At 45.6% G+C, this 16,406-nt stretch overlaps 1 protein-coding gene across 1 annotated transcript; it reads left to right on the top strand.

Annotated features, from left to right (window-relative positions):
- Positions 1-2,267: 2,267 nt before the first annotated feature.
- On the top strand, positions 2,268-13,789 carry TSR2 (TSR2 ribosome maturation factor). Its single transcript, XM_080987581.1, has 5 exons — positions 2,268-2,410; positions 7,339-7,429; positions 8,418-8,509; positions 12,220-12,393; positions 12,905-13,789. Exons 1-5 carry the CDS (start codon positions 2,330-2,332, stop codon positions 13,016-13,018), a joined length of 552 nt encoding a protein of 183 aa, XP_080843707.1. The 5' UTR covers positions 2,268-2,329; the 3' UTR covers positions 13,019-13,789.
- The last annotated feature ends 2,617 nt before the right edge of the window (positions 13,790-16,406 follow it).

Raw genomic sequence — 16,406 nt, 5'->3', positions numbered from 1 at the left:
ACTTGTGACTGGTTTTATTTTGCCATCATGCATGATGTTATCAGTCCACATTCTTCCCCTTGCTTCCTGCAATTCTCTTAAGGTGCTCCCAGACTGGCACTATTTTTGTGTGATTTTCAATCACTTGCAGGCAAATTCAGATTGTATCGTTATACTTGTTTGGGAGTTATTGCACAACAAATCCTCTTCCCCAAAAGACTGGACTTTTTGTGATAAGGATAGTGATAGGGAAATGCACTTGAAAGTGTGGTATAAAATTTGCTTGATGCAACATTATCTAACCTCCCCACAAACAAGTCTGAATGAATTCTCAATAAATAGCCAACACTGTCTTCTCTCCCTGAAAACAAATCAGAATAAACAGGTTATCTGGAAGCATTCTTGGCTTAATTGGTCCTCAGGTTTGACCTGAGAAAGATCTTGTATCTGCTTGCCCTTGGCGGGAAAGTTTTTCCCAAGCTAAATGGCTTCCTGCCATTCATGGAGAGAAGATACATTAGTGTTTGTGATATGTTTTTCAGGTCTGCCGGCTAAGTCAGGCACTGACCAAAGGTCTCAGAAGGGTCATGGTCTGATGACCACACCACCACTCATTGGTCCCCTGGGCATGGGCGCAGCCATAATTTATTTTACTGTGGCCCTGACCTAGCCACTGTGATCCACGCAACGGTCACCTCCAGACTTGATTATTGTAATTCAGTCTACGTGGGGCTGCCCTTGAGACTGACCCAGAAACTCCAGCGGGTGCAGAATGCTGCGGCGAGACTCCTTACGGGGTTCTTGCTGCGGGATCACATTCACCCAGTGCTTTACCAGCTGCACTGGCTCCTGGTGGAGTACAGGATCAGGTTTAAGGTGCTGGTTTTAACCTTTAAAGCCCTATACAGCCTAGGACCCTCGTACCTACAGGACCGCCTCTCCTGGTATGTCCCACGGAGGACCATACGGTCTTCAAACAAAAACATCTTGGAGGTCCCAGGCCCCAAGGGGGTTAGGCTGGCCTCAACCAGAGCCAGGGCTTTTTCGGCTGTGGCCCTGATCTGGTGGAACGCTCAGTCACAAGAGACTAGGGCCCTGCGGGACTTGACATCTTTCCACAGGGCCTGCAAGACAGAGCTGTTCCACCAGGCCTTTGGCCTTTGGTAATCCTCATAGAACTCTAACCCATTAATTTGATTTTGAATTGATTTTAGAATGCTGTGTTACTTTTATTGTTGTTAGCTGCTCTGAGCCCAGCTTCGGCTGGGGAGGGCGGGATATATATAAATTATTATTATTATTATTATTATTATTACTATTATTATTATTTTAGGGGGCAGGCTTTATGTTGGGAGGGGGCAGAACTGAGTTATTTGCTATGCAATTGGTCAGTTAGTTAAGTATTTTTATTTATTTACTTGAATTGGGGAGGGCAGGTGCCCCCCAGCTCTGCCCATGCCCCAGGGTAGCTATTTTAGGGTTTGGCAGGCAGCAGTGCTGCTTTTGAATGGAAGCAAAGCTCAGTTCCCATCTATGGTGGCTGTTGGCCATCATAGTTTACCCCAAATGAAATCCCCGAGCCAGTTTATAGAGCTACAAAATCGATTTTAAAAAATCCTATAGATTTATGAAATCTATAGTTATAAAATTTTAGATTTTATAAATCAATAAGAGTGGGTAGGACTATTGATATATGAAATGAAATGGCTAGGGCATTGCATATGGGGGGGCTACCACAGTGGTTAACTCATTCAACAGCTGTCCCCCCCTTAAAATGCAGCCAGTGGGAGCGGGCAGTTGGTGGAGGGGAGCGGTGTTGCTCCTGGTGCCGCTGTGGTGAGAGCAGAAGGGGGAAAACTGCAGGATCATGGCTGGGTTCCGATCTGCGGCATCCTGCCAGGCACCCACTGAAGTCTTCAGAAAGTCAGCCTGTCCGGGGACTTTCTGCGATTCCAGCTGAGATTGCCTAGCTTTCCATGATGATGCCTGAATCGCAGCTGTACGGATTGTGGCTGTCTGCCAAGTTAATGTTCCCACAAGCGTGGTTACTCGGAAGCCCCGAGTTTCCAACGCCGTCCAGTGGCATTTGGCAACAAGCATCGGAGCAAGACCAGCAACATATCGCCTTGCGTTTAGATGGCGTCCAGCAATATTGTACTGCTTTCGGGCGGAAGGTGGACGCGCCGCCGGCTCGGGCTCGAAGCGGCTCTGCTGCCGGATTCTGCCTTTGTCGACAAAGGAGAGGGGCGATCGCGGGCTCCGCGCTCGGCTCCTTCCGCCTGCCCGCCTGCCATTTCCTCTGCTCATCGATAGCTCGGCGCTCGGCCTCGTGACTGCCTGCCGCTCGGTGATGGCGACTCCGCGGGCGGAGGCACGTGGCCTCTTCCGAAAAGGGGTCGAGGCTGTCCTGGGCAGCTGGCCTGCTCTGCAGGTAGGATGCCTTCGCCGCAGGCAGGGAGCGGGGAGAGGAGCGGGAGGCGGAGGCTGGCAGCAAAAGAGGCCGCGTGGAGGGCGAGCATGTGCAAAGTGCATTTCCTTCCTGTAGCCGCAGGTGCAGAGAATGCGGAGTTGGCTGAAGAACATAAGAAGAGCCGCCCTGGATCAGGCGGGTGGCGCATCTCCTCCAGCATCCTGCTGTCATACAAGCAGGACATGAGCAAAGCAATAATAATAATAATAATAATAATAATAATAATAATAATTTTATTTATACCCTCCCCTCCCCAGCCAAGACCGGGCTCAGGGCGGCTAACACCCGATATAAAAACAAAATAAAAATAAAAAATTGAAATACAACTTTAAAAAAAGATTAAAATACAACATTAAAAGAAGAAGAGTTTGGCTTAGATATCTTGCTGTATCATTACCCTAAGGAGTCTCAAAGGGACGAGGGTGGCGCTGTGGGTTAAACCACAGAGCCTAGGACTTGCCGATCAGAAGGTCAGCGGTTCGAATCCCCGCGACGGGGTGAGCTCCCGTTGCTCGGTCCCTGCTCCTGCCAAAATAGCAGTTCAAAAGCACGTCAAAGTGCAAGTAGATAAATAGGTACTGCTCTGGTGGGAAGGTAAACAGTGTTTCTGTGCGCTGCTCTGGTTCGCCAGAAGCGGCTTAGTCATGCTGGCCACATGACCCGGAAGCTGTACACCGGCTCCGTTGGCCAGTAAAGTGAGATGAGCGCCGCAACCCCAGAGTCGGCCACGACTGGACCTAATGGTCAGGGGTACCTTTACCTTTAAGGAGTCTCAAAGCGGCTAACATTCTCCTTTCCCTTCCTCCCCCACAACAAAGACCCTGTGAGGTGAGTGAGGCTGAGAGACTTCAGAGAAGTGTGACTGGCCCAAGGTCACCCAGCAGCTGCATGTGGAGGAGCGGGGAAGCAAACCCGGTTCACCAGATTACGAGTCCACCGCTCTTAACCACTACACCAGACTGCAGCCTCATTTCAGTGGAAACTCAAATCAAAAACTTTTTGGGGGATGAAAACATCAAGTCTTCACCAAGGCTAACTATCCAGACTGGTCCTACATGGGCCAGAAAAAAGCCAGGGAAGTCCCCAAATAGGAGTTGCATCACAGAAGGAGAAAGGAAGAGGGGGAGGGGATCAATTTGATTCCAAGCCAAAGTCCAGGCTGAACAACTCTGTCTTACAGGCCCTACAGAAAGAAATCAGATCCTGCAGGGCCCTGGTCTCATGAGACAGAGCGTTCCACCAGGCCGGAGCCAGTGTTGAAAAGGCCCTGGCTCTGGTTGAGGCTAATCTGACTTCTCTCCCCTCCTGCACTTCCAGCATGTGGCATTCAGAGGCATACCGCCTCCTTCAGGGAAGGCAGAACAAAGCTATCTTGGCTCATAGCCATCGATAGCCCTCTGCTACACAGATTCTGTCAAGAGTTTGGGTGAAACTTTTGCAGGTTGCAGCCACAGCAAAGGTAGCATTTTCCATCTCCGCCATATTAAGCACTTGGTCCCTTACCTTTCTCGCCCTGATCTGGCCACAGTGATCCATGTGACGGTCACCTCCAGGCTTGATTATTGTAACTCGCTCTACGCGGGGCTACCCTTGGAGCTGACTCCAGCGAGTGCAGAATGCCGTGGCGAGGCTCCTTACAGGGTCCTTGCCATGGGAATACATCCATCCAGTGCTTTACCAGCTGCACTGGCACCCGGTGGAGTACAGGGTCAGGTTTAAGGTGCTGGTTTTGACCTTTAAAGCTCTATGCAGCTTAGGGCCCTCGTACCTATAGGACCACCTCTCCTGGTATGCCCCGCGGAGAACATTAAGGTCCATAAATAACACTTTTGAGGTCCCGAGTCTCAGGGAGGTTAGATTGGTTTCAACTAGGACCAGGGCCCTTTCAGCAGTGGCCCCGACTTGGTGGAATGCTCTGTCACAAGAGACTAGGGCCCTGCAGGATTTGACATCTTTCTGCAGGGCCTGCAAGACGCAGCTGTTCTGCCTGGCCTTCGGCTTGGACTCACTTTGACCCCTTATATAGGATTTGGTATATAAATTTTCCCTTGCCTTTTTTGCTGGCCCATGTAGGAACAGCATGGATAGCTGGCTCGGGTGAATATCTGATGTTTCCTCCCTTGATGGTCTTGATTTATGAGTTACTACTAAAATGAGGCTGCATTTTAAGCTGTATTTTAAGCCATATTTTAATTGTTTGTTTGTTTGTTTGTTGTTTTTCCCCCATTACGTTTTATTGTGATTTATATTTGGTGTTAGCCGCCCTGAGCCCGGTTCTGGGTGGGGAGCGTGGGGTATAAATAAAATGTTATTATAATTATTACTATTATTATTATTATTATTATTATTATTAGTCTCATCATCCTTTAAATCCATCCAAATTGTTGACCATCACTGCCTCATGTTGTTTCCCATGAGCTCAGATAATAGTAGAAAGGGGAAATGTGCTTTTAAAGCAAGGTGTGAGGCGGATGGAAGCGGACTTCATACTTTCCTGTGCACTTTGATTGCTGCTGTGTCGGGTTGCCACCTTCGTTCTGGCAAAATACAGGCCAGGACTTACGGGTAAAAATGCACCGGGTGAGGCTTTAAATGTGTCTTCTCTGCTGCTATTTATGTACACGTACAAATGGTGGTAACTTTTCTCTGCAACCATGACATCATTTTAAGCATTACTTTTTAACTTTATTATATCAGATTCCGCTAGATGTATTTCTAAGCCATAGTGTGGGTTTTCTGGAAAACTGGGAAATGTTTGTAAGTTGGCATTGGAAAATTTTATGATGCCTAGATTGTGATCTAATTTAACATATTTATTTTAATCGTATTTAACAAACAAAGCTAAAAACTTTGAAACTGCCAGGCTTGCCATATTCACAACTGGCATTCATTTATTATTACTAATGACCTTATGAAACTGAAAGATATCCATAGAAAAAATTTGAACTGGAAAAATTTCCACCTCCCATCACTGTTTCTAAGCAATGTCCAGAACAAGAATGGAAGAAATTAAAACGAATAAACCAATTTCTTAGGGGCTGAGTAGCTATCACAAAAATTGAATTCTCAACTTCAAAAATACAACTAGAAGAGTACTCCTTTTTCCTATATAGAAGCCACAGATCTGTAAAAGATTTAATAAGGCATAGAAATATACCTCCTGAATAAGTATAATTTTCAGAACTTTGAACTCTGTGCCTATCCACAAAGGGGTTCAATATGGTACCTACATGTGCAACTGGTGTTGAGCCAATTAATAGCTACAGTTGGTTATCATGCTTTGCTGTTGAATAGGAACTCGTTACACAACTATGTGCACCTGATAAACATCCTGGAAAAAATAATACTGGTGGAAACTCTGGCTATAATCCAAAGAACACTCACCTAGGCATAAGCACTCTGCGACTGACATCTGAATAAACATGCCAGACAAAAGGCAGCAACATATTCAAGCAGTGCAGTTAACCTGTAGAATTTGCTTTCCCAAGATGTAGTGATGGCTACCAACTTAGATGGCTTTGAAAGGGAATAGACTTATTCATGGAGGGTAAGGCTGTCAGTGACTACTAGCCGTCATGGCTGCATGCTGTCTCTGGAATCAGGCGGCATGCCTCTCTGAACACCAGCTGTCAGGAAACAGCAGTGGGAAAGTGCTATTGCCCTTCTCTCCTGCCTGTGGGCTTCTGGTTGGGCACTGGAGGAAACTGGATCCTGGACTAGGGAGGCCTTAGGCCTGATGTTCTCAGTGTTGCATGACTTTGAAGAACCAAAAGATTTTGAATGGTTGTTAAAATTAATGGCCTTAGCTGAGATGACAAAACTGACATGTTTAATCAGAGAAAAGTCATTGTTAATAATTACTGAAGATTGGAAACCTCTCATAGGCTTTGTGTTAAAAAGAAAAAGAAATGATGACATTTTGATTTGAGGATTGAAGGTTATGATTACTAGAAAGTGGCTTTATTAGGTGTTAAAACGAGTGAATGTTTGTATATAGTGGTCAGATGAAGAATCAGAAGTTCTTTAGCTTCCTAATTTCTCTCTCAGATCTTTTTCTATTCCTTTTTTCTACCTCTTTCCCTTTTTTGCTTTTAGATTAATGTTTTAGTTTGGACAAAAAAAATATATTTGATAATAATCTTTGTCTTTTTCTTTATAAGCCCCATTAAAATTTATTTTAAAAAAAGAACCAGGAGATTTGAAGTAACCAGGGGTGACAGTGTAGGTCACTTCTTTATTTTTAGTTATTATACGGAGGTCTTCATCTGCAGTTTGAAGTGGTACAAAAGTACAAAAAGGAAAATGGAAAGCTGTGTCACTGTACATGTGGGGTGTCACCCATGCCCCCTCCTTTGTGCTTTAGGCGGACTATTTTGACACACATTTATGTTTCTCCATCTTAAATGAAAAAATGAAGGTTCCCAGGATTGTTGGAGGTGGTGTTGGTGATGTCACTGACGCTACCCGGTAGATGCCCTGCCCATCATGTCCATAACGCATCTGTGACAAAGGGAGGAAGTGGCTTTCCCCCAATTCATCTTCTGAAACACAGCTGAAACCCCCCAAAACTGTTTTGTTACATTATTATAGTGCAAACCAGGACAAAAAACGTGTGGGTGGTATCAGCTAAGTCATATGTAGAGTTGGCCCATTAAAATCCATGGAGTTAGGTTACTTACTGTAAGTCATTTGATTTTCAATGGATCTACTCTGACTATACTAACATTGGATATCACCTTGTGTGAAGATAGTATTAAACCAGCCCCAGCACTCTTGAAATCTCTGTCTTCACTCCAGGCAACCTCAACTCATTAGCTTGAAGTTTGCTTCCTTCAGAACTGCCTAACTACTCTCTTTTATGAATGTAGCTTTGTTTTCTTCTGATGCAGGTCGCAGTTGAAAACGGCTTTGGAGGGGCATACAGCCAAGAGAAAGCTGAATGGATGGTGGAGGCTGTGGAGCAATACTTTCAAAGCAATGGTGAGGTACCTAAACAATATAATGTTCTGTTGAACCGGATAGCAGACTCCATGGAAGATAAACCTATTATTGTTACTATTATACCTGCTCATAGCTGTTAACAAAACTTCTCAAAGCAATTTAAGAAATATTAAATTACAGAGCAATTTATCAAACATATAAAATCCACAACAAATAATAATAATAATAAAAGTATTCATCTGTGAACATCAGGAACAAGACAAATACTAACCCCACAGGAGACCCACAGACTTTGGGTCTGCCCTGTGTTTGGTACAACATGGTGGGTGCCTCAGTTTGTGTGGTGGTGGGCAGCTCAAGTCAGGCTGGTCTCAGAGTTACCTAGAAGTAGCAGCCAGAGAGGTGCTTGCAGCAATGAGCAGAGCTTCCATCTTGCTCATTCAGTGCTGCTCTAAGTCAGGGTCCTCACTGTCACAGTGAACATCGGTAGGTCAAGAAACCCCCTCTGAATGTTCTAAAATGGAATGGAGACAAAACAAATATGGTAGAACCATTTTATTACAATTCTGAAAAGCTCAGCCATGTACGGAAGTGTCACTCAGCTAACCACAACTGTTTTGGAGACCAGGAGAGACATCTGGTTTAATATGTTGTCTGGGGTCACTGTCTCGTGCGTCCAGCTCTGGCAAAAGGGTTAGGTTGAATGATTACATCTGGGGGCTTTGTGGTTCATTTGGGCAGGGTACTATCTGAGAGCCTGAATCCCCACCTTTATGGTTGGGATGGAGGAACCTGTGCACCACCCCTCATCCAATGTTGTTGGACTTGCAACTCCCATCATCCCCAGCCAGCAAGGCCAGTGGTCAAGAATGATGGAAACTGCAGTGCAGCAACATCTGAGAGGGCCAACGGGTCCCCATACTTGTTTTCTGGCATCTCTTACAGAGTTCCTGGCCACTTGAATCACTGAATTCTTTCCTCTTTTCTACACAGACTTTTAACTCCTTGTCTACCTTCTTCTCTGTAGCTGACTTGGAGCTGGATGAGATAGAAGATTTCCTTGCCGAGTTGATGAACAATGAATTTGACACTATGATAGAAGATGGAAGCTTAGCTCAGGTATATGCAAAGCCCTCTCTTCCTTACACCTACACACACACACACACACACACACACACACACACACACACCCTCTCTGTTGGGATGGAAGCATCTAGTCTAGGCTCCAAGGGACTGTATAGGTCTTTCCCAGGCTGTGTCACATTTGCTTCCTTCCTGCAAACCTGCACTGGCTGGTTTTCCCACTGAGAATGAGCATCATCTCTTGTCTTAGATCTCCTGTCTCCCTTTGAGAGTGCAGTGGTATTTCTTAGGACTTGTTTCTCACAAGCAGCAGGTGAGAAAAACTAGCCTGCACCACTTCAAACTGCAAATAAGGGCTTATGTGACTGAATGTGTTTGGTGTAAAAAGAAAAAAATACACTTCCAAAATTATCATGTTGGGGAGAAAGCTACACTCAGAACTTTTCTCCCTTGCATCTAGTTTTGTACATCTAGAATATTTTTTTTAAGATAAGAAGGTAAAGGGACCCCTGAGCATTAGGTCCAGTCGTGACCGACTCTGGGGTTGCGGCACTCATCTCGCTTTATTGGCCAAGGGAGCCGGCGTACAGCTTCCGGGTCATGTGGCCAGCATGACTAAGCCACTTCTGGCAAACCAGAGCAGCACACAGAAACGCCGTTTACCTTCCCGCCGGAGCAGTACCTATTTATCTACTTGCACTTTGACGTGCTTTCGAACTGCTAGGTTGGCAGGAGCAGGGACGGAGCAACGGGAGCTCACCCCGTTGCGGGGATTCGAACCGCCGACCTTCTGATCGGCAAGTCCTAGGCCCTGTGGTTTAACCCACAGTGCCACCCGCGTCCCTAAGGTACAAAGGAGCATTCAGTCATATGAGCAATCCCCTCTTTACAGTCTGAAGCAGATTGACTTTGTCTGCTGGTTGTGAAGCTTTGGTGTCAGAAATGATTCTTCCTGCAACTCCCAGAGCTCCCCAAACCATTGCTTTCCTCTAGGCCAGGGGTCTGCAACCCGCGGCTCCGGAGCCGCATGTGGCTCTTTTACACCTTTGCCCCGGCTCCGGGGCGGATACTAGCAAGAGGAGGAGGCGCATTGTGCGCCCCGACACTCCCCACTGTGGCGGGCGCTGTACTGGCTGTGACGTTGCATGGGGGCGGTGCGTGCGTTAGTCACGCACCGTCCCAACGTCACCTTCCTGCCCGCCCGCCCGCTACATTGTAAGGGGCATGTACGCTGGTCACTGCATTGAAAGGGGGCATGTACGCTGGTCACTTTTTTGAAGGGGAGTGAAGAACACACACACACAAAAAGGTAACTTGTTAATTTAACGTTTATTTCTATGAGGAGGAGTAATTCTGAGGGGTCAAACAAAGAAATAATAAAAAAGTGACAAAAAAGTTATTTTTATAATGACGAGTTTTGCGGCTCCCAGTTTTTTTTTCTTCAGAAACGGGTCCAAGTGGCTCTTTTTGTCTTAAAGGTTGCAGACCCCTGCTCTAGACTGAAATGGGACTCAGCCCCTTCTTCTCTTTCTCCCCATTCTGTACCTAGCCAGAGCCAGTCTCAGGTGTGCCCACTTTGCCATGCTTCAGTATTTGTTGACACCTCAAGTGGGGTTGGCTTAGATAGTCTAGCAGACTGGTCTGCAAGTCACCAGGGCACGTGGGAGGTCATGAACGGCTTGATTTTTCCTTGCTGATGATCGGATGCTTTTAAAAATCATAGGGCTGGAAGAAGGCCAGAAAGTCACCAAGTCCAAATGCAAGGCAGGACATACCGTGTCAGTGTCCTGCAAAGGAACCGACACAATCCATTGCATGAAGTGTCACAACCGGAGAGCAAAAGCAAGCCAAGGATGTAAATCACAAATAAAGCACCAGGATTGATAGCCAACCTGAGCTGAAGCCATTCGCCCCCGGTCCCCTCAATATGAAGGAAAACCTATAAAAAACCCAAAATTTGGGGTAGGAATGTTAGCTTATTATAAGGCAGACCCAAAACTGCAGCCATTGAGATGAATTCTGCTAGTTCACAGCAAGCTGATTTAAAAAAAAAAATGCACTTGAGACTTTGCCTTTACAAAGCCTTTCTGCAAATACGAGTAGAACTTTTTTTAACCCTCAAATTCTTAGCCCTCATATAGATGCCTTTGATGCAGTGCAGGAAGCTGAATTTTGGACCTTGCAGCACTAACGCATCAAACTAGTTATTCCTTTTTTTGTGTCTGGATAGGTTCTTCTGCCCTTAAAGGGTTGCTTTCTTTGTCACACCTTCTGCTCCAGCTGTATCCATTTCTCCCTCATTCGTGTAATCCAGCCCCAGGACCTAGACGTTTTAACTGCCTCTTTCCTCCCTGATCTGACTGCCATTTACCACTGTGGGGCATTCTTGCACTGTACATTGAGGCACTGCAGCTACAGAACAGGGAGAAGGAAAATGTCAGATGAAGTTGCCTTCCAAATGCTGCTTCTCACCTTTTGCACTGCAGAGGGTAGTATAACAGAGAAAAGGCAGGGTTTTTGTCAGTTTTCTGCAAGGCAAGAAATCCCATCTTAAAACTGGTAGCTAGAATGACCACACACACAAAATTACTCTTGCTTTTTGAGTAGGATCAGTTTATCCAGTCAACTGAAAATTAGCACAGCATAGCAGCAAACTAGAGCCTTAAACCAGGGAGACTTGCTTAGCTACAGGGTGACCTTAGGTCAATCACTGCCTCTTGGCCTAGGCATTCCCAGAAGATTAATGTGAGGATAAAATTAGGAGGGAGAAACCTCATATGTTACTCTGAATTTCTTGGAGGAAGGGTGGCATAAAAATATAACATCCATCATTGTTGATATTTCATCACATATCTAATGTTGATGGGCCTAAACTACCACACCTTAATTACAAAGACAAATGTGGAACTTAAGAGACTGAATTTCAGATTGTTCCTCTGGTTCTGAATAGCTACTAAACTGCCATTGCCTTAAAAGCTATTTCAACAGATCTGCCTTCTGGAAAACCAAGACTGGCCTCTTGCCAGATTTCCAGGCCACGGCACTGGAGGGATGCTTATATCAAGACGCTGCCGTTCAGACACTGCTTCCTAGAATGCTCTCTGTCTGAAGGTCAGGCACCCATTTTGGACCAATTCCTTTGTGGCATCCTCATTTAGAAAAATGGAAGTGTTACCAAAGAAGAGAGAGAAATGTGTAAATTACTCATAAAGCAATCTCAACCCACCCTGTTGCTTGGCTTGGTGGGAGGTCTAGCTTCCTAAGCCGCAAAAAAATTGGCAGACACTTCTCCCAGCGAGAAAAGTCGGGAGGAGGAGGGGCTTTTAAGGCAATGTCTCTTTTTTCATTAGGACGGGTGCATGTCAAGGCCTTGTGACTTGCAAACTGTAGCATTTTGGCCCCAGAGCCACTTCTGACCCTGGCTCAGCCCTCTTCAAGTGTGCATGCAGATGGAAAGAACTCTCCCCAATATAAATGGCATTCTTTTTCCTGTATCTTGTGGCTATTTTTATTAGTATGAACAGAAGTATAATGAGATGGCTGCCAACTTCAGCAGTAAACATGCAGATACGTTGAGAACAGGAACCTTTGGCTTCCGTTCTCTGCTCTAGGAGCTCTGTGTGTGGTCTGATGGAAGATGCTGTTCTAGTGCCAACTCTGGAGGAGGGCATTGCTGCAGCGGCTAGCCCTGTGGAAGTTCTTGCTCTGCTCGCTGAAAGAGACTTGACCCTCTTCCCGCACTGTAGGTAAGCCAGCAATTGCGCCTGTTCTTTGGTCAGTGCCAGCAGGGAGAGGGAGCCGCAGTGCACGAAGCCATTGTCCGGCTGGCTCAGAAGAAGCAAGAGGCAAAGGTGGCAGCTGCAAAATCAAAGCCAGCGGAGGAAAGCAGCAGTGAGGAGGAACAGGGGACGGAGGAAGAGGTATGACAAATAAACTGCACTGAAAATGAAAACAGCCAGCCAGCCTGTCACTTGTTTTGCATAACCTCTAATCTGCTGGCTTTATCCAGAACCAGATTTCAAGTTTCTTCATAACTCAGTAGGCTGACACAAGGATGGAGGGAAGAGGAGGGAAACATGGCTGAATGCCATGAAGGAAGGAGAAATAACAGTTACGGTGCAAAACCAAAGTCCAGATGACTGGAGCCATTTGCTCCAGTCTAAACTTGTCAGATGATGAGGTTAAGGAACTGGCTATTTAATTCAGCAGATTTAGACCGCAGTTGGTTGGTGAGAACCATGGCTCCTTGGACTTGCCCAGAGACAGGTTTCTGTTCCTTTGTAAATCCTACGGACTACTGCATTTTTCAAACAGTGAAGGCTACAAGCTGGGTTTTTGGCCCAGAATGTTAAAAACAGAAATTATGTGAACCAGAAAACAGCAATTAAATCCAGTCACCGATAACATTGTCTCATTTTTTCCCCTACCCAGGCTATGGACTGCAGTGCTGCTCCCAGCATGAATGGAGCCCAGCCCAGCCCACCACCTTCCTCCGGTGCTGATCCTGAAGATGGCTGGACCTTGGTGAGGAAGAAAAAGAAATGAAGAACAAGGGGCAGGCACCACGACTGCAGGAGTTCTGGTTGAGCTGGTGCGGCAGGGACATGGCTGGGGAAACGGGATTGTGTGATTCCCCTCACCCCCAGCTGCAAGAGACTAATATTTATTTTTAAAGCATCAAAAGGAGCAACTTGGATGACAGAGATGTTTTTGGTCTCTGCGTGTGAGGCTTCTGCACAGGCCTAAGTATATTGTGCAGACACAGCTGCTTGGTCCCTCTGCTCCTCACTTGGTAAAGGCTCTCCTGCGCTGAAGGGGATACAGGTTCAGGGCCTAAAGGGCTGAGGATCCTTGAAGGGATTTTCTTTTCAATGCACAGGAGGCCATCTTCCACCTCTACCACCTCCTTGTGCTTAAAAACGGCTGTTTTAGCAGCAGGGTGGGTTCTTTTGCAAGGAAATATCTTCTTCTATGGCAAGACACTGATTTCAACATTTCCATTGTCTCCTCTTCAACTCCCAGAAGACTAAATCAGGCCCATATCTTTTCCCCCAACCCCATCCCGAAGGGAAAGATTGCGTTCTAGACATTATTGAAACAGACAGATAAGCGTAACAGAAAAACAAAATTCTGTATTTAAAAAAAAAAAGACGACAATGGAAAACCAAATACAATAATGAAACTAGAAAGTAACATGGACAATACACAAATCCTTGGTTGTGGGACAGGGCACTTCTCTCAATAGAAGCCCCCTTCCCTATCCTCTGTAGTGGCCAGCCACTGTACATGAGCAACAATAAAATATTATTTTGGTAAGATTTTGTATATCCCTTAATACTGACTTTTTTAATATAAAAGTTACATGCACTAGCTCTACACCACGATGGGGATGGGGGTGGGAAAAGGATGACAAAGAATTGGGACAGGCACCAACGGCCCCCACCAGGAGCCTCTCATAAAACAGGGCAACCAAGTTGGGTGTTGTTTTTTAGGACACACCCCCCCCCAACCTGCTCACATATAAGTTGAAATAGTAGAAGCAAGGGGAGGGGGAGAGAAATGTTGGAGGGATCGTAGGAAGCTCCTGTGACAGTCCAGTAAAGGATTGGAACAGAATGGAGGAACACCAACTCATGTTTAAGTGCATTGCAGAGGGGAAGCAACTGCATTTGAGAAAAGGCTGTGCGAGAGAAGTTTTTCTCCCCATTGTAATGACCCCCTTTCTCAGCAAAATCCGCTAGGAGCATCTGCTGCACAAGCACCCTATTTTATATGGCATGGGGCTTGCCTGCTCAAAGGTGGCTGTGGCCTCATCTTATTTTTTAAGTTTTATCACTGGCTTTATATTCGCTAGGGTAGGTAAATGGCACTTCCATGTATCACTCAGAACGGCAGGTGCAAAGAACAGGAGAATGGCTATTGTACAAAACCAAGGTTGCAAACCTATCCAAACCAAACTCAGTGGTGCTTAGTTCTCAGTAGGCATAGGATTCCACACTGCATGGCATTTATATTTTTGAAGCTCCAATTACCTGGGAGTAGGCTCTACTCATCGGCGTGGGTTTAAAAAATCCACAGGATTGCTCTTAAGTTCCATTAAGATGCCACATAGTACAATCTTATATGCTAGAGAAGTTGTAAATTAGGCACATCATGTTGTTGAAAAAGTAAAATAATTTTAGGCTTGGCAAATATATTCTTGCGGAGAAGCTTGTAAGATGTGGGCTGGATGAGGTAACTGGTTGCTGGGTTTTTAGCTGGTTGACTGACCGAACCCAAAGTGTGCTCGCTAATAGTTCCTCATCACCCTGGAAAAAAATGGCAAGTAAGGTGCTACAGGGTTCTGTTGTTACTCAACATCTTTATAAATGATTTGGATGAAGGGATTGAGGGTATGCTCGTCAAATTTGCAGATGACACTCAACTGATGCTGAAGCCAAAATCTGGATTCAAGGTGACCATAACAGATTGGAGAACTGGGCCCAAGCTAACAAAATGATTTTCAATAGCAACACATTTAAGGTTCTATTCCCTTAGGCAGGAATAACCAGCTGAACGGCACTAAGATGGGGGGGGGACACCCGGCTTGCCAGCAATACATGTGAAAAGTATCTAGGGGTCTTACTAATTCTGCTCTATTCTGCCTTGGTCAGACTACACTTGAAATCCTCTGTTGTTCTGGGCACCACAATTTAATAAGGGTATTGACAAGCTGGAACGTGTGCAGAGAGGGACAACCAAGCCTTACGAAGAACAGTTGAGGGAGTTGGGTATGTTTAGCCTGGAAAAGAGGAGACTGGGAGGAGATACTGATAGGCATCTTCAAATATCTAAAGGGCTGTCTCATGGAAGATGGAGCAAGCTTGTTTTCCTCCTGCTCTGGAGGGTTGGACCCAAACTAATGGCTTCAAGTTACAAGGAAGTAGATTCCGACTAAGCATCAGCAAAAACTTTATGGTTGTAAGAGTTGTTGGACTTCACTGGAGGTTTTTAGCAGAGGTTGGATGGCCACCTGTCATGGATGCATTATTTGAGATTCCTGCATTTTAGGTGGTTGGACTAGATGACCCTTGGGGTCCCTTCCAACTTTATAATTCTATGATTCTAGGGGGGGGGGGATATATATCACATACTGTATTCAGTTTCTCCCAAATTTGTTTTCCCCCAGAAAACGGGGAAAGATTTTTCTTCCATAGCTTAAAAGGAAATTTTATAACTTTAACCTGTTTTTAGGCATATATTTAGCCATAAGGTTTTGCTGCTCACTTAGAAAAATCAACTGTAGATTACATTTTTCCAGGTATCTTTTACATGATCAATTTTTGGCAGCTTATTTCTGTCACACACACACCCTTTTTACTGTTGGATTTATCTTGACTTCTACGTGATTTTATTGCATTCTTTCACGTTGTTGAAAGCACCTTGGAGCATATTTGCAATATGTAAAAATTTCAAGCACAAACTGGAAGAGCAGTTGTTACAAAGATGTCACCTATAGCCTTGTGCAGCTCCACCCACTATGGCAGGGCTTGCACTGGAGAGCTCTCTTGTGGGCCGTGCCTTTGGACCCCTTGGCAGAGGCAGGAAGATTGGGTGGTGGCAGGTGGCAGGCACCACGGTCCAATTGCTGGGGGGGGAGGGCGCCTTATCAGTAAGAGGGGGACCCTGCATGCTATAGCAAGGACAAGGACCCTGGCTCATTCTTCTAACTAGCTCTCATGTCCCAGCTTGCTTGTTTTGTTCAAGGGGTGTGGGGTGAGAGAGAGAGAGACTTCAAGTCAACATAATCCATCTGCTAAGGCAGCCTCAAATCAGCCTTTCCAGGTCCAAAAATGGTCAGTATTGTGTGAGGAAACATCACAAGACAAAACGCCACCTAGTCTCACACAAATACAGGGAGGAGGGTAACAAGCAAGGGAAATAAATGCTCAAG

The sequence above is a fragment of the Podarcis pityusensis genome (genome assembly GCF_964106645.2).
Source record: "Podarcis pityusensis genome assembly, chromosome: 17".
NCBI classification, from domain to species: domain Eukaryota; kingdom Metazoa; phylum Chordata; class Lepidosauria; order Squamata; family Lacertidae; genus Podarcis; species Podarcis pityusensis.
The sequence above is the reverse complement of the archived record's forward strand: the minus strand, read 5'-3'. Positions and strand labels throughout refer to the sequence as shown.